This window comes from Capricornis sumatraensis, chromosome 16 (genome assembly GCF_032405125.1).
Source record: "Capricornis sumatraensis isolate serow.1 chromosome 16, serow.2, whole genome shotgun sequence".
Taxonomy (NCBI): Eukaryota; Metazoa; Chordata; class Mammalia; order Artiodactyla; family Bovidae; genus Capricornis; species Capricornis sumatraensis.
In genome coordinates this window covers 52,607,777-52,633,341 of record NC_091084.1, presented here as the reverse complement: position 1 = coordinate 52,633,341, position 25,565 = coordinate 52,607,777, and the positions used below count along the sequence as shown (strand labels likewise).

The 25,565-nt window shown below is 44.5% G+C and overlaps 1 protein-coding gene across 3 annotated transcripts in view; it reads left to right on the top strand.

Moving 5' to 3' along the window:
• The window catches only part of CLPB (ClpB family mitochondrial disaggregase), a 138,801-nt gene that overhangs the window by 27,287 nt on the left and 85,949 nt on the right, over window positions 1-25,565 (top strand). For 2 of the 3 annotated variants that reach the window (XM_068988822.1, XM_068988821.1), the window contains exons 3-4: window positions 4,123-4,209; window positions 24,773-24,876. In XM_068988822.1, the coding sequence (XP_068844923.1) occupies window positions 4,123-4,209; window positions 24,773-24,876 (191 nt within the window). The remainder of the gene's footprint in view (window positions 1-4,122; window positions 4,210-24,772; window positions 24,877-25,565) is intronic. The other variant, XM_068988823.1, reaches the window with a different exon arrangement.

The window sequence follows — 25,565 nt, the reverse complement described above, 5'->3', positions numbered from 1 at the left end:
AGCTCCAAATTGTTGCTAATCAGAGACATATAGATTAAAAGGATAGCATGAAATCCACTTATACTATTGCACTTGCAGTGATTAGGAAGTTGGCTGCTGCCAAGTGTCCACGGTACACAGGAACGCCCCTGTCCTGCTGATGAGAGGGTAGATGGAGCAGCTGTCCTGAGGAGGACCCTGGAGCTATTTAGTCAAATTAAGTGGTATAAACCCCATAACCCAGGGATCACACTCTGAGTACATGCCCTGAGAAACGACTCACACAGGTCCAAAAGGGCATATGCAACAGGGTGTTCTTTGAGTGTTGCTTTTGATGACCGAGAGATGGATGTTACCTGGGTAGGTATGCCTAGGAGAGCAGACAGGGAATATCTCTGATGGATGTGTTGTGGAGAATTAAGTTGCAATTTAAAATGGAATGATTATATACTTAGCAATGTGAACATATTTTAAAATGCAGTTATTTGTGGGAAAAAGTAATAAATACACACATGCACATTAAAAAAAGAAAACCCTGCTTGGCTTAGGTCTTGGGCAAAAAAGAATTTCTGTCTTGTCTCCTCAGTAGCCACCGTCAGCCAGGCACAGAGTATGTGTGTGCCTGTTTGTTGAATAAATGAACAAAAGAGTGCCTGGAACTGGCCTGGCCAAACTACTCAGGTCATCCTATGTGACCCTGTCTTAGAATCCCTGGGTACTTGCCAATTTGCTACTACCAACTTGAGGCCAGATCGCTTTGTTCCATCACAGAGATGAAAACAGGTTAGGGTGGCAGGCAAAAACCGCTCTGTAATGAGTACCTGCTATATGCCAGGTACTGGGCTGGGATCCCTGCAAGTCAGAAATTATTGTCCCTACTTGATAGGTGAGGAAATTGAGACTCAGAATTTATTTGTTCAGCATTATTTAGCTGGACTAGAATTTGAATCCAGGTCTGACTTACTCCAGAGCCTTCTATTCACCTTTTTATTACACTACACTCAACCCTTAAGGGGCAGGAAGAGGAAGCATCTCAATCTTTTTTCTTCAGCATTGCCTCCAGAAGAGTGCTGCTTCCAGAATTCTCAGGGCCCAGGCAGGGAAACGTGGGTCACTGACCCAATTCAGGCATAAAGGGTTTTGGCTTCATTGAGTTTCTTCTGTCCAAATTCCTGTGTTAGCTCATCTCCCTTGGTGTATGTTATAGCAGCTTCCAAAGTGGTCTCCTTGTCCCCGTGTTCTATTCTGTCTCCTTTCAGACTGAGCTTGCTTAAGCTATTAGATTAATTCTATAATTTCTTTTACCCCAATCTTCAGTGACAACCCCACTTGCCTATGGTGAGCCTCTAAGGAATGGCAAATAGGTTTTCTTTTATTGATGGTGGCTAATTGGAGCCGGTGTTGAGGAGGCTCTTTCAAGGGCTCCATAGGAAAGAGCTGCTAAGAGAGGTTTGTGATGTCTGACTCAGATGCAGGAGCCCAGGACCACATGCCAGGCGTTTGTCAACCCTTTAGATTGGGTTTTTAATGTCGGGTCCACTATTGATTTCCTGAGGACCTGTGAACCTCTGGATGCTGTATGTAAAGAAAGTTTTGTGTTGTTGTTTTTTTTTTTAGTGTATGTATACCTGTGCACTTTTCTGGAAAGGATCATCAGCTTTGATCATATTCTCAGAGGAGTCCATGGCTCGAAAAGGTTTATGCCCACTGCCTTGTCCTCCTAGCTTGGCTTTTGAGACCCTCTGTTAGGCCCTGCATATCTTGGCAGCTGCCTGTTCCTGTGCTGTTAACTGTCACATGGATGGATCTGCCTGGTGGTCTCTTTGAGTATACCTTCTCATTGCTTCCTCTGCCTCTGAACAGTATCTTATATGTCTTTTGCCTTGACTGGCGTGCATTTCCTCCTCTTCCTCTAAATTGTTCCTGTTCTTCAAGACAGAGTTCATATCTTTCCCTCAGAAACCTCTGATTTGCTTCAGTCCTTCCTGATTTTCTAATCTTGTGGACTGAGGGCCAGAAACCTGAAGCCTGCCAGCCAGAATCACAGTTGAAATCAGAACCTTGCGCTCTCCATGGCACCACTTGGCCTGCTAAACAAGGGAAGGTTTTGTCCAAAAAGAGATTTTTGTCTCAGAAAATTACCCCCAGGGTTCTTAACCTCTAACATTTTTGACTGTGGACATTTATTTCTGCAAAAAAGATGCTTAACAGTAAGTGGTAAGGTAAGAGGCCAAGGATTTTGCCCAGAAGAAAACTTTCAAACTAGAGGTGGGAGAAGACGGTTTCCCAGCCTCCTCTCTCAACACTTTACCCTCACACTTCGTGCCTCAGTTGTGCAAGATCTCTTTCAGGGCCTCATATACCCCGTGCTGCCTTCTACTCTGATTGAGAGGCTTTACCTCTGCCTGAAACACTCCTCCCCTCCCTTGCCCTCTTTTGTCTGGCTACCTGTTCTCATCACTTCCTCTGAGAGGCCTGATGGATCATTAAGACTCGGTTAGGTTCCCTGGTTGTACACTTGCAACCTGCAGCCCCCTTCCTAGCACTCGTCAGATGTGTGGTGATGTGCTTGCTGGTCTGTCTCCCCTCAGGCTTTAACTGCCTGTCTCATTGCCTGCAAAGGCAGGGAACAAATGAGTTCACAGGCTGAGTGAACAAATGAGTACATGTTGTGTCTGTTCATCCTCCCAAGCCTTCATCACCTGCTTATTCAACAGCACAGACATTAGACTTGGCTTGGTCCAGAGGGGCAGCTACTTCAGTTTATGGCATAAGAATGGAGCCAAGACTCAACCCCAAGCATCTGGACTCTCTGCCAGTGCCCTTTTGTCTGGAACCCATTGATGAGTAGACAGCCTCCCAGTTCCCCCAAACACCAATTCCTAAAACGCAGCTTCTGCCTTGTTGGTGAAACGCTCTGGACTGCTGGTCTCCTCCTTTCCTGGCCTCCTACAACACTTCTGGTGGGAGACCACACGCTACAGGCTTTGGTTTCCTATTATCCTGAGTCCTCCCTCCACAACTAAATTCCCAAGGGCAAACCCCCTGTCTTCTCACACCCCCATTGCAGAAATCAGCACAGGACCAAGTGCATATCATGCTGATTTGTTGGAGTCCATTTAGTCTTTTGTCTTCCATGTTCCATGGAGCCAGGTTCAGTGTAGAGGAGGGGTGGTGAGGTGAGAAGGGTTCAGGCTTCAGAGCCATTATTGACTTGGGTTCCAGTCACGGTATTGCCCCTTACCTATCTCTGTGACCTTTATTGAGTCATTTCACCTCACTGAGCCTGTTACCTCATCCATGAAAAGAGGAGATTAATATCAGCTCCTTAAGCATGTGTGAAGAGTGAACGAGAGAATGTATGCAAAGTTCCCAGGCAGTTCCTGCTTGTGGGAGGTGCTCAGTAAGAGTTGGTTCTCTTTACTCCCGTTCTCTCTATCTACCCCACATTATAGGGTCCCCTGCTACCAGGACCTAAAATACCCCAGGCTTTTAGGGGTATGGTTAAAACCTCATGCTTGTTCATTTATCCAGCAGCTGCTGAGCTCCTACCACATGCTAGGTGCTGGCATGTAGAGTCAAGTAGGTTCACATGGACTTTCCTAGAAACCTAATCTAGCATTTCTAACACTCTTTCCATCTTTCCTTGGGTTCAGAGAGTTCCAATTCCAAACAGCCACCATACAGATAAACTTGAGAAGTGGGATCCTTCTATAAACTACTAGCTACATAGATGAGAAGTGTCATTGGACATTTGGTGCTAAGCATGGTGGAATTCTAGGGACAGAGATCTGTGGACTGGATGCGTCAGGAGAGCCTTGTTGGGGGAGAGTCCCCCAAGCCAGGATTGTACTTTGTGCTTCCCATGAAAGTAGGATTAAAATAGGCAGAGAGTCAGGGAGAGAGCATTCTGGATGGAGGGAAGGCACATTCTTTGCTCAGAAGGCTGGAAGGATAAGAGTGAAGGCAGACTCATTTAAGGGAAGAGAGAGAGGAAGAGGAAGTGTGGGGTCATGGGTATTTGATTCTCAGAGGTCCATAACTATTTCCAAATCCATCTAGCCTCCCGTGTTGATTTTTCATGTCTTCCACTCTTATGTCCATGATAAACCATACACTGAAAATATTTCTGTCTCTCTCTAGACTGTTGTCGGAAGGTGCGGATGTCAATGCAAGGCACAGACTTGGCTGGACAGCACTAATGGTGGCAGCCATCAACCGAAACGACAGGTGAGAGAGCTCCTTCCACCCTCCCTTTGCCAGAACTCTGCAGACCATGATCCTGAGCCTTCTCCTACCCTTGGCCTGTCCCCCTGCTGTCTTCTCCAGAGGCAGGGAAATGGCCTCAGCCTAAAGGACTGTTCTTCACCTGGTGCAATGGAATATTCAGGAGATGTGGAGTGGGAAGCTCTAGCTCTGGATCCCAGCTCCATCATTCACTGACTTTGTGACCTTAGGCGAGTCATTTGCTTCACCGAAGCAACAAAATGTTTGAGAAGCCTACTGTTAGGGGTTAAGTATACGTGTTCAAGTTATCATCATAATTCTGCCATCGTGTCTTTTCATGTTGAGCAGTCCGCAGTCACTGTCCCCGGCAAGGGGTCTTTGGCCTGTTCCTTTGGAAGTTTTGATAGAAATTAGGGAAGGTGGGGTGTTCTGCCCTCTCATTGCAGGCTCTGCTATTTTCCTGCCCGCTCCCCTAGTGCCCCAGCATGCAGCTGTTGGGTTAAGGTTGAAATAGTCTACTTTGTACAGAGAGTGAGCTCTACTACTCACAGCCATCCACATGATTAATGTATTGATTTTGCCGCTGAGACAGCTGAAGCCCAGAGAGGCAGAGTGATTTATCTGAGGTCACACAGATAGCATTTAGAACCTGGTCTGGCTGCTTGCAGAGTTTGTTTTACTGTAACTCACTGCTGCCTCCCTCTGCCAGATCCCAGGCTCAGGCTGGATGCTCTGAGTCTCTAGTTGTGACTGTGCAAAGAACTGACTGAAAAAGCAGAAAAAGATGCTTTCAAAGAAGGCAGACTGGGCACTTCAGTAGCAGCCGCTGATATTGATCGTGGGAGGTGCCAATTTTCATTTTCCCTTCAAGCAGATCTTTAAGGCTTCTATCTGCCAGTACTGACCACCTTCGTGAGAGTCATAACGGTGGTAGAATTCAACCGTACTGGGACTTTATAATGTCGAGGTGGCACTGCCTCAGACTGGCTGAGAGACTTAGCTGTACTGAGGTAGTTCTCTCTTCTCTGCTCCTCTGTCATGAACTTGATCTCAGCACTCTGTCGCCTTATTTGCCTCTTTAGTGCCAAGCACATAGTCTTTAAAAGAAAAATTGAGGTAAATTGGCTCTGCAAGTCAGAGCCTAGAGTCCAGTCCTGGTTCCGACTCTTGGTTGAATTTCAGAATTCTATGGACACCTTGTTTCTTCACGTGAAAGCAGCTATTTCTGTAAACATTTGGTAGATAACTCCTCTGAGCCAGGCTCTGTGTTAATCACTGAGGAATCAGAGGCCTTGGGAGCTCATGGTCTCATGTGGAAAGACAGGCAGGTAGAGAAGCAGAGTATAGTGTAATCAATGATGTCAGAGCAGTGTGGACAGGATGTTACCAAAGCAGAGGGCGTGAGGGGACTGAATCTGACAGTAGGGCAGATAGATTCTCACTGTATTCCTGTGAGAGTCAGATGAGATAATGTATGTGCTACAGGTTATAAATGGTGAGAAGTTATTCTCTGCTGCTAGACCTGTCCACACACAATCACACTTGTTTGTTCTACCACTGATAACCTGCTTCCCCTGCCTCCACTCCCACCCACCAGTTTTTCCCAGTTTGCAAGTATCTCTATCTGCAAGAGATAACCAAGGGTGGAGAAAAGGGAGTGGGTGTGAGCCCTTCTATGTGTGATATTTTCAGCATTGATACAGGATAGGAAATAACACCATAATGAAGAGTAATGCCAATCAGTGAGCAGATAGCTAGTAGATGTGCTTTGAAGACACTTCTCTCTCAATCTAATGAGTTGTTGGTTTAACTGATTGCTCTGTCTTTATCCAGGGCCATTAGCAAATCAGTGATGCTCATTGAGCAAAGTGAGAGTGTTGGCTTGTATTTACTTGGTTCCTGGGAGTAATTATTGGTGTTTTAAGCTTCTATTTTATGCCCTCCTCTTCCTTCCAGTACCCAGCGAGGACAGATTTTTACAGAAAACAGCATACTATCAGGTTAGATTTATTTATCATATCACAAAAATTGTTTGGTATCTTCTTTTTACCAGGCACTGTTCTTGATAGACAAATATCCCTGTCTTCAAAGAGCTTATTTCTGTACAAGTGGTGGTCCTTGGGTAGAAAGAGGCAGAAACAAACAATAAACAGTAAATAGAATGCACAAGTAAGCTATATATGTTAGGAGATAAGAAGTGCTAATGGAAAAAAAGTAAAAGCAGAATCTGGTATGCCAGGAATATACTGCTCAGGGTGGATAGGCCACATTCCTAAGGTGGTGTGGGAGCGGTCTTGAAGAATTATTATGTCTATCCCAGCACAATCTGCCAATGTTTTTCCATATTAGAAGTGTGCTGATCCTCATCTTATCAGTCACGAAACCTGCCTGGAATCATACTGACCAGGCCTGAGATGCCACCACCTTTGAATTGAGTTTGTATCAAGGAAGAGTTAGAGGGGCAGCAACCTGGGATTCAAGGCAGAGAACAGAGAACCTTTACCTCCTTTCCAGTCTTGGCAGCCCACAAGCTCAAGGGAGATATCCTGAGAAGAGCCCAGGCGTTTCACCCTCTACTGCCTTCAGTGCCTGGCTGCTTAATGTGTTAAGTGCTTGGGGATATAAACACGATAGTCTCTATCCTTAAGGAGATAACTTCTTGTGAAGTTTTATATATACATATATATGTATGTATTTATTATTTTATTTAATTTAGAATGGAGAAAGTGTTATTACTCTTGCCTGGAAAATCCCATGGACAGAGGAGCCTGGTGGGCTGTAGTCCATGGGGTCACTAAGAGTCGGACACAACTGAGCAACTTCACTTTCACTTTTCACTTTCATGCATTGGAGAAGAAAATGGCAACCCACTCCAGTGTTCTTGCCAGGAGAATCCCAGGGACGGTGAAGCCTGGTGGGCTGCCGTCTGTGGGGTTGCACAGAGTCGGACACGACTGAAGCGACTTAGCAGCAGCAGCAGCAGCAGAAAATACAGTGCTATAGAACAAAAAAAATATTTATCCCCTCCTTTTATTTCCAAAAAGGGTTTGAGGTGACTTAAATTAAAATACAAACATAGATATACACAGGAGATTTAAGACTGTATCAAGATCAGAAATCATATTGGTAAAAGGAAAGATAATTCTATCAGTGTTGAACTTGAGATTTTCTTTTCCAGAAATAGGTTTGTTGTTTTTGTAAAAATAATATAGAGAAGCAAGGAGCCATCAGCTGAATTTCTTCTGTCTAGAAACCAGTCACTATATATCTATATCTGTGTGTGTCTAATTTTACATAAATGGCACCAGGCTGTACTTTCTGTAAGTCAGGTAACTTGTGGAATAGAGTATGAATTTAGTTTGAAGTTTCCTGACCAGGCAAAAAAAGATACAGAGAATTTTGGTTCTTCAGAAGAAAGGAACTTGGTACTGATGTACCTTTTTATTATCATGTTAGGCATCCAGCAGCTTTAAAAAAAAAAAAACTATACTGTGTCAGGTGCTGATGTGGTGGGCTAGAGGGCCTTCAGATGCTAAGTAAGCATCCCAGCCTTTGCCTTAAGAAGCTTACTTGGACTGCTAACAATAAGGACTTGAGCATTGTGATGGCCATTGTCTTCAGTGGCCGCCCTGCCAAAGATTTACCAACATTCTGCTAGGACAGTCCTTTCACCAGCCTAGTAACAGCTTGGGTGTAGTATTGCCTTGAGGAGTAGTCGGCAGGGGCGGGCCCCTTCTCCACAGTGAGTGCTCCATAAGCTTCATGCCACAGGCACTTATTTAACTTAAATCTGGGTGCCTCATTCCATGTTGCACTCTGACCCAGCCCAGCTAAAGGCCTAACCCACAGGGTCCAAGGATGACCACTGTAACTTAGCACAGCCTCTACTGGCTTGTGCAAATATACCCAGCCTTCAGCTAAATTCAATTAGTTTTTCTTTAAGAACGGAAAGAAATCCAATTTTACTAAACATGGACAGACGGTGGAAGGCACTTTGATGTTACAACTTCTCAGTGATGCTTTACTTAGTCACAAGTTCATAAGCAAGAAGGCTTAATTACTTGGGAAAACACGGGATTAAAACTGGACACAATGGTGGAGTATCCGCTCTTGGGCAACTTGATTCGAACCCATGCACCGAGTTCGTGTGTGGTGCAAACTTTGATGTGCGCGGTGACAAGCTGGAAGTCATGACCCCCTCAGGGACACTCCTTCAGATGGCATTTGCAGGATGTGTAGGCGGAGAGGCAGGGCCTGCCAGGCCTGTTTGCTCTACTTTGATGTCCAGGCAGCCACAGGCCCCACTGTTTGCTCTTTCACTGAGGGGTGGGTTGGGAGCCTCCTACCTTTCCCAGTGGACAATGGCCAGCAATGGAGTGTGACGACTGTTGACCATTCCAGGAGCCTGCCGGACCAGAACAGGGCTTTGGGAGGTGCTGAGCCTGGGGGGCCAAAAGCTGTTTAATGGACAGCCGTTTCTCCAGATGTAGCTTTCTTTAAAGCCCAGTGGTGGTCAGGTGCTCATCGTGGAGGTGCGAACGGTCTTGTTACTTTTAATAGGTACTGAGTACTGCTTGGCCCTTTGTCCAGTAGCATTAAGGTACTTGTAAACTGAAAGTTTGTCTTTTCTGTTTTCTTGATCAACATGTATGTGCGGGAGATAGTGGTTTGGAATTAAAATGGTACGATTTCTGATTCCTCAAAAAAGAAGCTGTCCAAACACGTCTGATAACAAAATTATCCAGAAAGTATAAAGAACTCTTGGACACATCAGTAGTAAAAAGAGAGCCCAGTTTTTAAAAAATAGGCAAAAGACTTGAGCAGATACTTCACCACAGAAGAGACTGATGGGAAATAAGTACGTAAAAAATACTTAGCATTTAGGGGAATGCAAGTTAAAATCATAGTGAAATGCTATTCCATTTGACCAAATACCTATTTCAATGACCAAAATTTTAAAAACTGACAGCACCAAGTGATGACAGTGATGCAGAACAATTGTCATAACTGCTGATATGAATGTGTAATGGAATAGCCACTTTGGAAAATATTTTAGCAATTTCTGATAAAGGTAATACGTACATTTATTATACAGCCTAGCAATACCAACTCCTAGGTATTTGTCCATGAAAAATAAAAACATATATCTACCAAGAGACCTGTATGCAAATATTTATAGTAGCTTTATTCATAATCATCAAAAACTCAAAATCACCCAAATGTCCATCATCTGATGAAAGGACAAATTATAGTACATCCATACAGTGGACCTCTCAGCACTGGAAAAAAAAGGACTAACATCTTGTACAGGTGACAACATGGTTGAATCTTGAAAGTCTTACGCTAAGTTAAAGCCAGGCAATAAAAGCTACCTTCTGTATAATTCCATCTATATGACAGTCTGGAAGAGGCAATATTACAGGGACAGAACTCAGGTTAGTGGCTGCTAGCATTTAGGAGTGGGGGGGAAGGACACAAAGGAACTTTTCTGGTGACTGAAATACTTTAGAGTATTAATTCTTAATTCTAGTGGTAGCCATACAACTCATCAAATTGTACATCTTAAAAGGATGCATTTTTCTATGTGTAAATGATGCTTCAATAAACTGACATTAAAAAGTTTTTCAAATGCCACCATCTTTCTCTATATTTTCACTGTTAATTGTGACCTTTGGTGTACTGAGAATTCATGATTGTAGTGTTAAAATGAAAAAAATGAATCCATACTGTTTGCGGTTACCTAGAATGTTTTGAATCCTTATTGCTGATGGTATCTTACATAGCAATACTGTATATTCTGATTGTAGAGAGTAAAGATTTGTGGAATCACACGACCAGTGAATAGTGATCAATTCACTTTGTGAGTGGTATATGGCAGGCTCACAAAGTGTCATAGGGTTCTTCTTCATAGCAAGGAGAAAGAGCAGGGCTCAGGACTGGGAACTTGCCTCATCCCATATCATTCTTGGGTTCCTTGTTCCTGGACTGCCAGGAGGACCACCTAAGTAGTGTGGCCATTGGGGTGCTTCAGGAACCAGGGATTCTGAAAGGGTGGGGTGGTGGGGAGCGATTGAGATTTGAGCCCGCTTGGGCTTGCTGGTTGCTTTGAAAGCCCCTGCCTCAGAGAAGGTGAGTCCACCAGACAGAGAAGGAAGCTCCAGCAGAACTGTTTGAAATTCCCCACAAGAGTCTCCCTCCCTCCTGCTTTTTCTCCTGGAGTGCATTTCATCAGCATCGGAAGGACCGCTTCCCGGCACTGCCTTCCCTACTTGGCTGGGGTCCCTGAGGAGCTGAGCTAATGAGTGGATAACACGCATTTGCCAAGGCCTTCCTGGATGTGGTACCTGGGCTTTGTTAATTTTAAAATGCCGCCATCCTTGGCCAAAGACCATTTAATTCCCTCTCATAGCAGTCATTTATTTTTAGCATTGGCTTATTTTCCCTCCATCCTACTAAGGGGAGGGGGACATTATACCCTATCTTTAAGAACCCAGAAGCACAAGCCAGATTGCTGACCCTCAAGAGAGGCTTTACAGGCCTCTCTGTGTGGCTGACAACTCTGCAGGTGTTCTCTGAGCATAGAACTGATGCTGCTTTTGCAGCTGGACCAGGACAGCCTCCTTGGGAACCTCTTCTTTGCTGGCTGGCCAGAGGCAGAGCAGGTAGAGCACCCTGGACCCATGCTTCAGCTTAGGTCCTTAGGAGGCCTGACAGCGTGGAGGTCTAGCCTGTCTTAGAGGCTTCCAGCCTCTTCCCAAGATCCCCAGCCTATTCTCAGCCTGGCTGCTTGCTGCACAACGGTGCCTCTTTTGGCCCAGAGAGGCTGGCTTTGTGCTATCTGATCTCCTGACTATAGTGATGAAGATGGTTGTGGTGTCTTCTGTGTGCCAGGCCCATGTCAAATACTTCCCAGTATTGGCTGTGATCCTCACTGCAACCCTAAAAGGGATGGATTATTATCCCTGTTTTACATATAGAGAAAATGAAGTTCGGAGGTGCTCAAGCTTGTCCATTGGTGGAAGGGGGAGCCGGGGTTTGAAGCCAGGTCCCTCTGAACCCCAAACCCTTTTTCTCTCCACTGGACTGCACTGCCCAGGTAGGGAAGATTCAGGATCAAAGCCATGTCAGGACCAGGTGTCAAGTCAACTCAGGCAAGGTTTCTTGATGACTCACTATGTGCTGGATGATTTTGAGAAATTTAAAAACCAACAAACTACTCTCCTTATCCTCAGAGAAGAGATAAAACAAGCCCCCTTTAACTGTAGAATGAGGCAGAGTATGGTCAGTACCCCAGAGAAGACCAGCCTAGAGTGCTGGGGAGGGGGCGATCATGAAAGGAGGCCCTTTCACATGAGGTGGGCCTTGAAAGATGGACAGGATTTTGATCAGTAGAGGTGGAGAGTAGAAAGACAGCATTTTTTGGAATAAGGACCATTGTGAGCATAGGCTCCTAAAGGTAAGAAAGTAGGGATGTACCAGAGTTGATAGGAGGCACTGGCAGGGTCTGGAGACCAGCGAGCATAAAGGATAAGTCTTATCCAATACAGGCCACGGTCGTCTCAGGCTGAGACTATCCAGCATGTGGTGGCGTTGTGAGCTCGAGAGCTGAAAGACTAGGGTTCACATCCAGGCTCTTCCTCGTATTAGTCTTGACAAATTCTTTCATTTACCTGTGATTGTTTCCTCAGTCATGATACGGGGATAACAAGGTGGGCAACTTTAAGTTTGTAAATAAATGTAAAAGTGTTTAGAATGATGCCTGCCACATAATGAGCACTGGAGAAGAGTTTGCTACTTTAGTTAATAGAGTGTAGCAGTAGTGGTAGTGTCTTAATTATTATTATGACTAACCCTGCTGCGGCTGATTGTGGGTAACCTCATGAAGTTAATGAATTTCCTGCAGGTAGGCCTATCTTTGAGGGAGGTGGCACTATTACTTGCCTCTCACCAGCATCTCTTTTGTGTGATGCAGAAGCAGTAGGATTTTGAAAAGTCTTTTTCTACTCCTTCTCATCTCAGAAGCTGTGCCTAGAACATGGGACCCCGGACCAGAGCACTTTGACGTGAAGCTGCCTATTGCCCCAGGTGGCCACCTGCCTGGTGAAGAACAGTTCCCAGTATTTCCCAGAAAGGAAGGGTGGCTGAGGGTGCTGGCCAGGTGCCCAGAATGCCAGCACTATGCCCCCAGAAAAGTGTGCCTTGCTTGACATCTCTCCCACCACTGCTGCTGTGGCTGATTATCTCTGAGTAACAAAGAGTCATTTCTAATCCCATTTAGAATCATTGCCCAAGATAATCCTGTTTCATAGTAATGATATTCCAATTCCAGCATGCACCCATTTCTAGTTTGGCAGACGCACGCCTTGACCTCAGGCCACCCAGGCACTGCTCCTGGGAAAGTGATGCCAGCTCATTTGCCTAACCTGACAGTCTCAGGGTACCCACCCACTTTTCCACCGCTGTATCCCGTCCTGGGGTTCTGTGTTCAGGGCTGTCTTCACAGAGAGGATCATTTGGGACAAAAAGAGCAACCTGCACTCATCCCCTTCAGCAGCCTGGGGAGGAGTGTTCCATTTCTAGGGACTGTGATGCGGTGCGTTCCTGCACCTCCTCTCTAAAGACCTCAGACCCACTCTGTGCCATGAGCTGTGCCTATTAGGGCTGTCAGGCTGGTGGGTCGGGGATATACAGTAAATATCAGTAAATATGGTGAGTGTGCCTGGGATGCAGCAAGGTTTGGGCTGTCTCTCATGCAATCTGTGTGAATAAAATATGATTGTAGCAAATAGTTTAGTCAAAACTAATGAATGGTGAGTGATCTGGTTCATTGTTTATATATGAATGGCTATCAGGCTGGAAAACAGACTGGGGTTCTGTCCTAGTCACTAGTCATATCACTGATTCTAATGAGAGCACTGATGAATGACAAACAAATTGGCAAATTAAATGAAGCTGATACGTTGGGTGAAAGAATTGGGAATGTGAAAAAAGAACTCAATGTGATAGAGCAATGGTTAAATCTGTGGTGATAAAAAATTAATAGGGGGATGAGTATTTCAGTCTGCAGTTAAAACCAAAACCAATGGTAACACCCAGGGCAACCCAATTTAGCAGTTCTGGCAAGTAAAGCCCCGGAGTTGACTGCAGCCTCAGAGTGTGCACCAGCAGTGCAGTGTTAAGGCCTCAGAAGTGAATTGATAAAACAAATATTTACTGGCCTGTACTCTGCCCTGTGTGTAAAGGAACAGATGGCCAGGCACAGTCCTTACTTTAGGGGGCACAGTCCTTACTTTAGGGAGCACAGTCTAGATGTGTGTGACAGAGTAGTGAGGGACAAGGGCTCCGGAAAAAGGACCTGAGTTTAAAACCTAGCTCTACCTCTTACCAACTGTTTCCTCATCGGCAAAGTGGGAACAATAATGGCACCTGCCTCAGGATAATGTGGTTTCAAAGATTAAAATGCACTTAAGACAGCCTAGTGCATAGTAACTGTAGGAGCCCCAACATGCTCTTATGGATGATTTGCCTATGAAGAGCCTGGTCTAGCCCATACTGTGGAAAGAATCCCTAATAACCAGGGCCTGACCTCTCTGGCCCATTGGTTTGGCAACTGAGTATTATGAACCACAGATTGAAAGGTATGGACCTGTGTTTAGAACTAGGTTAAGAGTGTGAAATTGCGATTGTCCTGGAAACCCTGTAATGGATAATCTTGGTTTGGTGGCCCACTTAACGTGTCATACCTTCCTTGAGCGTTGCCCAAATTATCTCACCTTGTCTGAGCCCACTATTGATTTTTGACCCTTGTCTATCTAAATCAGATTCCTTCTTATTAACCCAGCTAGCTTTACGACTATCTGAAAATATCACTGTCCCTGGTGCATAGTAAGGGCCCAGCAACTATGGGATGTCAGGACGGACTAACGGATGGTCAGGTGGGTGAGAACCAGTGTGGTTTAGGGGAATGTGCACCAGATAGTAATGAATTTGATTCTTGGTTCCTGTGTTTATTTAACATGCACACTTGGACAGCTCATGGTATCTTGCTGAGCCTCAGTTTATTCATTTATAAAATTGACTGGTACCTCATTGCAAGTGGTTATAATGATCTGGAGTAGTAAATGTAAAAGTAAATGTAAAGTGCTCCACCCTCTATGGCTGCTTTATTATGATTATTGATCTTTGCCTTTTGAGGGAAGTAAATAAAATATCATCCTCATTCAAGAAAACTGGGACACGCTTTCTACACAGGTACCTTGCTTCCTACCTAATCTTTAGTTTGTTTCCCAAAGAAGCTGGCTTTAAAAAGAAAACTGCACCCCATCCTCCAAAAAAAGAAGAAAAGAAAACTGCCCTCCTATTTCCCCACTACCCGCCCCCACCCCAAGTTCATGCCTCCCCCCCCCCCCACCACAGGATCTCTAGATTCAACATGTGCCTTTGGCTGGCCACCCTGCTTTCCTGACCTCCCATAGACTGGCCGGTAGACTGAATGAGCCACAGCTCATTTGACTTCAGCAAACCTCCTGAACTGTGACCTCTTTGCTTCCTCCCCTCAGCGAGGTGTGCGCTGAGTTGAGAATAGGTCAACTCTTTGTCTTCTCGTTAGGACACGGTGACCCTGGGCTTGGATGTGGGGGGTAAAGGGGAGGGGGAGTCAGAGGAGCCTCTCCAGAAGCTCCACATTGTGTGGGGACGACCTGGAGCTGGGATCACTGCCCTTCTTGCTTCACCAGCTCCAGCTGCTCGCCAGCCGTCTCTGACACGTGTCTGGCCCAGCCTAGGCCTCAGCTCACACCACAGGTTTCCTCTGTCTTTCCAAAACATTGTGATGACCCAAAGCCCCTCCGGCCACTGAGAGCAGAAAGCCAATCAATGGAACTGCCCTTTCGAACTTTGTGATGCCCCACAGTCTTGAAAATGGGAGCTCATCAAGGTCCATACGAGCCAACTTCATAAGGGTGCGTCCACCTCTCATCTAATTACAGCCTAATCAATGAATTAAAACATGCCTCGTGGGGGCTCTTGCTCCAAAGGGACTTCTGTGAGTCTCAGGAGTTGCAACTTAGAGACCACCCTCCGGTTCATTTCCTCATCTTTGTTTGGGAACTGCCTGGTGTAAGTTGGGAAGGGTCTGATGCTCAGAAGGGGAAGATGGGGATGTTTTCCACAACTAAGCTAACTGCAACCCAGTTTGGACCCTCAGGTGGGATAAGGCTGGGAAGGGCTAAGACAGTTGCCTTCCACCTTTCTCCCTTGTTTCTCACCAAATGAATTATTTCGTTTATTCATACAGTCATTCAGAAAGCATCTGTTGACCACTTATTGTGATCTAGGCATTGGGCAAGAAGCTAGGAAAGAAGGTTGAGACGTGGTCCTTGCCCTGTGATCTACTGGGAAAGGTAAATACAAATAGACAAGCAGTCACGATATGATATGGTGAGCAGCACCTTCCACTTGAGTGAGAATTGGGTTCTGTGCAAGCAGGAAGGGCGTGCACCCGGGCTGAGAGTCAGAGAGGCCTCAGTTGAGTTGATGACTATGTCACTGAGGAGCCCTGAAGGTGAGTGAGCACTAATCAGTTGAAGGGGAAGTGAGGTGGCGGGGGCACTCCCAGCAGGAGGGATATATTTGATGCTCTTTGGTGTACTTCAGGGAGTTCATTGTTTTCACTGGGCCCTTAAATTTTCAGCCCCCAAGATCACTAGATCAACATAGGAATTAGAAGTTCTGCAGTTGAGAGACTCCCTGAAGGAATAAACTTTTAGAAGAAATGAGGGCAGGAGACCCGACCCTTTTAAATTTTTTGAGTAATTTTATTTATTTTTGGCTGTGCTGGGTGTTCATTGCTGCAAAGGCCTTTCTCTAGTTGTGGTGCCCTAGCTTCTCCTTGCAGTGGCTTCTTTTCTTGTAGAGCACAGGCTCTAAGGCACCCAGGTTTCAGTGGTTTCGGCTCACGGGCTCCAGAGCACAGGCTCAGTAGTTGTGGTGCATGGGGCTTTACTTGCTCCGTGTCGTGTGGGGTCGTCCCAGATCAGGGGTCAAACCCATGTCGTTTGCACTGGCAAACAGATTCTTTTTACCTACCACTGAGCCACCAGGGAAACCCCTCAACTCTTTTTTAAAAATCATCATTCTTGTGTCCAGCCTGCTGCTTCCAACTGCTGTATCGTGTTTTATAGGCCACATCTAACTCACTCGTGTCCTCAGTGATGGAGTGCCTGCAACTCCCTACTGCCGCAAAAGGTGTGGGGACATCTCCCATGTATGGACCTGTGTAAGAATTCCTCTGAGATACGTATACTCAGGAGCAAAGTGCTGGGTTATTGGGTCAGGTACAAGATGACATCTGGAATGGCTGCATCAGTCTGTCCCCAGGAAGTGCCTGAGGAATCCAAGATCCTCATGCCTTCACCAACACTGAGTATTTTTCAGCTTTCTCACTTTTGTCAGTATGTTGAATTTAAAGTGCTATCTCATTCTTAAATTTTTTTTTAACAGCAAGTCCTTGTTGGTTATCTGTTTTAAATACAGCAGTTTATGCGTATCAACCCCAAATTCCCAATAAAGTGCTATCTCATTTAAAAAAATTTTCATTTCTCTAATCACAAATGAGCTTGAGAATTTCTTCATATGCTTAATCATCTTGTTTGTTTATTTCCTCCTCTGGGTGTTTTTGCCTCATTTTTCTGTGGGACTTCCTGATCCTTGCCTTGTTGCTAAAACTTGAATTGAGGCAAGTCCTCCAGACTGTTAGCTACCTGGGGGTCCATAAAGGGAAGTGAGAGGCAATATAGCTGAATGATAAGAACATGAACTTGGTAGCCAGACTGCCCTGGTTTAAATCCCACCTGTGCTCCTTACAACTTGAGTGACGTTGGACAGGTTACTTACCCCTTGGTTTCTGTTTAACTTCCCTCATAGGGTTGTTGTGAGGATTAAATGTTACTATATGTAAAGTATTAATATTTAAAATAGTGCCTGGTGGGTAGGAAGTATATACAAATGCTAGCTCTTATTATTAGACTGCTGTCTTCTTCCTACTTAGCTCCATTGTACTCTTGAGAAATTGAATACTTACACCAGCAGACAGTAAAAGAAAGTAGAAAGAAAACAGCTCTCAGCCTAGACTCAGAGCTCACTACTCCTACTCACTTGTATAACTCTTACCCAGGTCTTGGGTTCTGGACCTGCGTTTTCCTCCCTACCTGAGGCCAATCTTCAATACCTGACCATTTCTGACTAGTCAGATTTACAGGCCTGCAGTACCCGCCAGCCCCCCAGCCTGGCTAGCTCAGTCCTGTTGCTCTTCCTCTGCCAGCCTGTCAGCTGGATACTATCCCTCACAACCTTCACCTTCAGTATTCACACAGCTCAGTCTTTTTGGTAAGTCAGCTCACTTGGGCAGAGATAAGACCAGAATAGATTGTGATGGACACACAGGAAGGCATGTACTGCTACCAGAGCCAAGTCGCTAAAGGCCAATTCTAAACCGCCATCCTCTTGGGCTGCAGACATTCTCTGGCTTTCCAGGTTAGTATTGGAAGTAGGGTATCTGGAGATTATCTCTAGCCTTTGAAGTTGATATTGACATTGGTAGGCATGTCTTTCCACAGACTACCAGAGGCCAAGTTCTGAGCTAGCTGGGAGAATTGCTGATGTTTGTAAGCCTTTGCCCAGTGAGAACCTGTGGAGTAGTCAGCATAGTTCCTTTGAGTGTGTTAGAGAAAAACATGAGTGGAATGGTGTACCCTGCCCCCTTTAATCCAGCTATTAAAACCATGAAGACCTAGCCCATACTAGGTACCACCCATTTGGCACCAGCTATTGACATTTAAGGTAGTGATACCTAAACCCAAACCTCACGAGTGACAACCATCATGCCAGCATCAGAACAGAGTCGGCTGCAGTTATCCTTTGGTGGATCACCTTGAATAGCAGTGCCTGCCTGCCTTTTTACCATCAGATCTGGTAATCCCCTTGTCAGCCAGGTGGGCCAACTCACCGTCTCTTACATGTCACCTTCTCCCAGATACATTTCTGAATTGGGGGATTTGTTTCGGCTTTAGCAAAAACAAAAATGTCAAAGAGACAGAAATCTCTTCATTTCCGAAGTCTCCTTATTGCTGCTCCTGGTGTCTGCTTCTTTTGCCTTCCCTTGGCCTCATACCAGTGTGTTTCTTGGTTTCTGGTTGTTGACTTGTTTTGTGTCTGCTGTTTCCCTCTGTCTCTAGTCCTTAACATATGACCTGGCTTTTGGCTCTCTGCCTCACATCTCTGCTTGCCTGGTCTCTTGCCCTTGGCTCTGTTTTGACTATGAACTTCTTGGCACTCCCTGGGCCTGACCTGCTGCTAAACCTGTTCTCCCCAGCCTTGCCCTAGGTTTCTCTTACCCGGCTGGCCACCTACCCTATTTCTGCCCTGCTGCATCCCACAGGTCCACAAAGTTCTTTTTGTCTTCAAAGCTAACTATAGTCATGTAGTCCTTTAGGCTGATCTGGACTGACTTCTCCAAAAAAGACCTGATCCCCATGGAGCTCTGGGTCAAATGCTTTTTACGTATGAGATTGCTCTTGGGCAAAAACCTTACTGCTGTGTGATAAGTTGTTTGGTGCCACTCTGGACCACAGAACAGCCATGGTTCTTTTAGTCCTAGCTCTACTCCACTGTGGGGCTGCTGCCTTTTGCATTTATGAAAAGTGAAAGGAACCTTCTCCAGGGTTGCAGAATGAGTCACTCACTTGGATGCTTACCCTCCTTGTCCTCCAAGTTTGTGAAGTGAATTGCCCATTCCTTTTGATTGGGTTAGCAGCCCCAGGGCCTAGCCTCATCACTTTCCTCTCCCCATCCTGCCAGACCACTGTCTGCCCCCTGGGGCCAAGGGTAGCATACTTGGTTGCTTGGACACGTCTTGCAGCCTGCAAATTGGACAGATGGAATCAATACTCAGGAACCTGGAGAGGCCCAGGTAGCACAGTTAGTGACACTAAATGCCTAGAGGGACAGCCTGCCCTGGGAGGGGTTGTGATTGAATGGTGATTGGACACAGCAGCTGAGCATTAACCAAATTATGTCCCTTTGAGTTTAGATCGACAAACCCTCCTCACTTAAATTTTAAAACAAGCCAACTTGTGTAGAATACAGAAGAGCTGCCTTCTTAACACAGCGCTATGGCAGCACGAGTGCTGGGTATAGATTTGGAGCCCACTTCAGCCTATGTAATTATCACTAAGATTATATGGACACAGAGAAGAGAGCTCATATTTGTGAATCTCCTTTGATGTGCCAGGCACTGTAGAGTTTTTATCTCATAACTTACAAGGGGGAGGCATCATAATCCCTATTATTCTAGTAAAGATATAGAGTTTCAGAGGTATAATAATTTGTCCAAGAACATAGTTAGTAGATGATAGTGCTTCCCTGTACTTGTTATAAAATGTCACACCATCTTCCCTATTTGTGTGTCAGTTCATAAGTCTCTTGACTTTCCTACAGCCCAACCATAGGGTCAGGTACACAGTCATAATAACTAATGTCTGTTGAGCACTTATTATGTGTCATACACTATTAAAGCACATTTTATACACTAACGGAGTCATATGAGCTAGATATTCTTAATATCTGATAAGTATGATACAGAGTGATTTTCTAATTTCACCATTTGTTCTACATTTATTAGTTGTCATTCTACAGTAAAAAAAAAAAAAAAAAAAAAAAGAGCTTTCCCTTCCTCCCCATTGACTATATGGACTCTTGGAATCTTAATGTACAATGGGTGATAGTCCGTTAATGTCATTATTCATGTTGATGTTCATATTGACTCAGATTTTTTTAAATTTATTTATTGATTTATTTTTTTGTTGCACTGGGTCTTTGTTGCTCTGCGTGGGCTTTCTCTAGTTGCAATGAGCAGGGGCTGCTCTTCATTGCGTTGCATTGCAGTGCCCAGGTTTCTCTTTGCAGTGGTTTCTCTTATTGTGGAGCAGAGGCTCTAGATGCGCAGGCTTCAGTAGCTGCAGCATTTGGTCTCAGTAATTTCAGCAAGTGGGCTTGTAGTGGTGGCGCACAGGCTTCAGTTGCTCCGAGGCATGTGGAATCTTCTGAGACCAGGGATCGAACCAATGTCCCCTGCATTGGCAAGCAGATTCTTGTCCATCTTCCCCAGAGAAGCCCATCTGTACCTTGGCCTCAGATTTTAAAGCCAGCATTATAACCACTGTACCATACTGCATCCTTTGCCATGAGATATTTTTCTCACAGCCTGCAGTTAGTTTGCCCATCTCTAACAGCCTTTTTGAACCTTCTTAACTTTTCATCTTCTGGGAAATAGGAAGACTAATGACAATCTTTTCCAAATTATTTGTAAACTATATAAGTAAATTACAATAAAAGATAGAAATGGTAAGGACCTAACAGAAGCAGAAGATATTAAGAAGAGGTAGCAAGAATACACAGAAGAACTATACAAAAAAGATCTTCATGACCCAGATAACCACGATGGTGTGATCACTCACCTAGAGCCAGACATCCTGGAATGCAAAGTCAAATGGACCTTAGGAAGCATCACTATGAGCAAAGCTAGTAGAGGTGATGGAATTCCAGTGGAGCTATTTCAAATCCTGAAAGATGATGCTGTGAAAGTGCTGCACTCAATATGCCAGCAAATATGGAAAACTCGGCAGTGGCCACAGGACTGGAAAAGGTCAGTTTTTATTCCAATCCCAAAGAAAGGGCAATGCCAAAGAATGCCACACAATTGCACTCATCTCACACGCTAGTAAAGTAATGCTCAAAATTCTGCAAGCCAGGCTTCAACAGTACGTGAGCTGAGAACTTCCAGATATTCAAGCTGGATTTAGAAAAGGCAGAGGAACCAGAGATCAAATTGCCAACATCCACTGGATCATCAAAAAAGCAAGAGAGTTCCAGAAACTACTTCTGCTTTATTGATTACACCAAAGCCTTTAATTGTGTGGATCACAACAAACTGTGGAAAATGAAAGAGATGGGAATACCAGACCACCACACCTGCCTCCTGAGAAATCTGTATGCAGATCAAGAAGCAACAGTTAGAACTGGACATGGAACAGCAGACTGGTTCCAAATCGGGAGAGGAGTACATCAAGGCTGTATATTGTCACCCTGCTTATTTAACTTATATACAGAGTACATCCTATGAAAATGCAGAGCTGGATGAATCACAAGATGGAATCTAGATCGCTGGGAGAAATATCAATAACCTCAGATATGCAGCTAACACCACACTTATGGCAGAAAGCGAAGAACTAAAGAGCCTCTTGATGAAAGTGAAAAGCAGAGTGAAAAAGTTGGCTTAAAGCTCAACATTCAGAAAACTAAGATCATGGCATCCAGTCCCATCACTTCATGTCAAATAGATGGGGAAACTATGGAAACGGTGACAGATACTATTTTCTGGGCCTCCAAAAATCATTGCAGATGGTGACTGCAGCCATAAAATTAAAAGATGCTTGCTCCTTGGAAGAAAAGCTATGACCAACCTAGACAGCAGATTAAAAAGTAGAGACATTACTTTACCAACAAAGGTCTGTCTAGTCAAAGCTGTGGTTTTCCCAGTAGTCATATATGGATGTGAGAGTTGGACTATAAAGAAAGCTGAGCGCCGAAGAATTGACGCTTTTGAACTGTGGTGTTGGAGAAGACTCTTGAGAGTCCCTTGGACTGCAAGGAGATCCAACCATTCCATTCTAAAGGAAATCAGTCCCGAATATTCATTGGAAGGACTGATGTTAAAGCTGAAACTCCAATACTTTGGCCACCTGATGGGAAGAACTGACTCATTTAAAAAGACCCTGATGCTAGGAAAGGTTGAAGGCAGGAGGAAAAGGGGACAACAGAGGATGAGATGGTTGGATGGCATCACCGACTTGATGAACTTTAGTTTGAGTAAGCTCTGGGAGTTGGTGATGGACAGGGAAGCCTGGTGTGCTGCAGTCCATGGGGTCGCAGAGAGTTGGACACGACTGAGCGACTGAACTGAACTGATAAGCAAATAGTCTCCAACTAAAAACCTGACAGTGTCTGCTGTGAATTACATATCTGACTTTTAGATGTGGATTTTAGCTGCTTAGAGACCCTTCTCATTTCTCTTGAGGATCATAATTCATAGCCTGGATAAATTGCCTCTAAAAGGTAATTCTTAAAATCTTTTTAGGTGAGGGGTATTAGAGTCAGGAGACTCACTTGACCATGTTACTTATCTATGAGGACTGTGCGTGTGTGTATGTGTGTACATGGGAGTTACTGAAATTCATTCATCCATTCAGCAGATAATTGGGCCAGGTCCTGTGCCTGTTGAAGGTTATGAAATTCAAACCAGTTAATACAGGGAAAACCAACAACACTACTGACTACAGATACTGAAAAACTTAACAACAGAGAGAATCTAAAATAACAGTTTGGCTTTTTAATAGTTACAATAATTAGAGTAATTTTTAAATTTTATTTATTTATATTTGGCGACATGTCACCACATGACTTGTAGGATCTTAGTTCTCTGACCAGGGATTGAACCCAGACCCTGGTAGTGAAAGCACCAAATCCTAACCACTAGATCACCAGGGAATTCCCTAGAATAATTTTTTTTTAAGTCCAGCTTCACTAGTAATCAAAGAAATGCAAATTGCAACAGTGATGTGATTCCATTTTCTGTCTAACACATTTTCTGTGTCCAGATTAACACACTATGAAAAAGAGAAAAAATGCCCTATTTGATGAAAAGGCTCCCCTCATAACACAGTTTGTAAAGAATTCTCCTGCATTTCAGGCTACCCTGGTTTGATTCCTGGGTTGGGAAGATCTGCTAGAGAAGGGATAGGCTACCCACTCCAATAGTCTTGGGCTCCCCTTGTGGCTTCAGTTGGTAAAGAATCCACCTGCAATGCGGGAGACCTGGGTTCAATTCCTGGGTTGGGAAGATCCCCTGGAGAAGGGAAAAGCTACCCATATTCTGGCCTGGAGAATTTCATGGACTATTGCAAAGAATCAGACACAACTGAGTGACCTTCAGTCACTCACTCACATTTTGATGAAAGGAAGGCACAATAGTTACTCTCATCCTTCTTCTTTTGATAGTAGAAATAAAAATCACATTCTTTCTGAAAGGCAATTTAGTAACATTTATCAAAAAGCTTCAAAATGTTTATAGGTTTGATCTAGAAATTCATTTCTTAGGAATTTATTCAAAGGAAATTATTAAAGAAATATTACAAAATAATTATTTTATAGTTGGAGATTGGCTAAATGAAGTATAGACAAGCCTTATGGTAGAATACTGTGCAGTCATTAAAAACAATGTCATAGACAATTATATAATACATGGAAGAGGTATGTATATGTTTAGGAAGAACTGTTATATGACCCCATTTTTTTGTAAATAAAAATGTGCATATGTTGGAAAAACTGGAAAGATGTTATATATTCTAAAACAGTTTTTTATTTTTGATTAGCTGTATTTTCTAAATTTCTTATAGTGAACATGAACCTTTTTTCTTAGAAGAAAAAGTGGGGGGAAGTATTAGCAGGAACATCACATAAGACAAGGGAAACTATCATATAAAGAGCACTTCCTGGGTCAAGCACTGTGGTTGGTGCTCTATAAATTCACCTAATCTAATCTCACTGTGGAGCCTCCTGCCTCTCTCCTTCTCCCTTCAGTCCATTCTCACTTGGCTATAGGAGTGATTCTTCTAATAGCAAAGATTTAGAAGAGAACACACCAAACTATAAATAGTAATTACTCCTGGAATTTAGATTGAGGAGGTGGCTATAAGAGAAGACTTTCATTTTTCAGTTTAATATTTCAATATGGTTTGTACTGTGTGTGTATACACATATAAGTGGGGAGGAAAAGCTTGTGTTGCCATGTCACTTCCCCTTTAAGCCCTTAAGTGGCTTAGCTCATCTCCCACTTCTCTTCCCCTTACACCCTCTGCTCCAGGTCCACTTTCTTCAGATGAAACTTCGTGCTTTTTTGCCTCCCAAGATTTGTGAATGCATTGGGTCCTCCCACTTCACCAACCTGGATCTGGTTATTCAGCCTTTCAGGTCTTTAATATCACATTCCCCGGGATGCCTTTCTTGATCCCCTCCCTTGGTTTCCCACCATACATGGTACTTTTCCCATCATAGCCTCCATCACACTTTGCTAGAATTTTATGGTAAATTGTTGTCCTTCCCTGAAGAGGCTGTAAGCTCCCTGAGGTCATGGACCCTAGCACCTAGAACAGTGACTTGGACATAGTAAGCATTTGATAAGTAGTTGTTGAATAAACACTTCATATTTTATAGTTGTGGATCCTGAGCCTTAGGGAGGTGTTAGATAACTTGTCCAGAGCCTCTCAGCCAACTTTGTGTCCAGAGCCAACTTTCCTACCCTTGTGTTCAATACTTGTAAAGTTCATGTTCTTTCCACTGTACCACTCAGGTGAACAGAGGCAGAGCCAATCCCTAAACATGCCTCAGAATTAGTCTTTACTTCCTGGACCTTTCCTGTTTGTGACACTTATGTCTGTCTGATTTCTTCCAGTGTGGTGCAGGTCCTGCTTGCAGCTGGTGCTGACCCAAACCTCGGGGACGATTTTAGCAGTGTATACAAGACCGCCAAGGATCAGGGAATCCATTCTTTAGAAGGTAAGTGTGGATTACTGTGCTGTTCTGCGGGCTCTCCTCCCTGCGGCTTCCAGCAGCCATTCTCCGTGCCAGTTCTGCCAGCAACTCAGGTGAGAGCCTGCAAGTCGCTCATCCTCTGGGGACTCATGGATAACCCAAAGGCTTGGGGCAGATCCCCTTCACAGCCCCCTCTGGCTCTGTAATTTATGTCACTTCAGGTCTTAGGGAATAAAATAGAGGCCTGATTTCATAACTGAGGAGAGGGGTAGGAAAACCTTTTAACTGGTGTTCTGCCAAAAGTGCCTCAACCTGTGGAGTCTCAGATGAGCGGACAATGAAGCAGGTTTCCATAAGATAATTAAGGCAACTGTGTGGAAAGTGGATTTATTCTTCCTCTGCTTCCTGTGGACTTACCCTGCCCCAGCCCTGCCCCAGGACTAGAAACCAGCTTTACTGGTTCCCTTAGCCTCACAAGTCCCTCCACACTACCCTGAATACTATTTTTTCTCCCCCTCCTGTATGTGGAATATAGTCCTCTCTCTAGCACTGGCCCCTCAACTTACTCAGTGATCCAGGACAAAGAGGGGACCTCCCCTGTGCCTTGATGTCCGTGCTTGTAAAATGGAGTGGTCATTGCCGTGCTGGGGTATTGTGTGGGTGACTGCTTGGACATCTCCAGAGGAAGGAGCCAATGTGCACATTTACCAGGG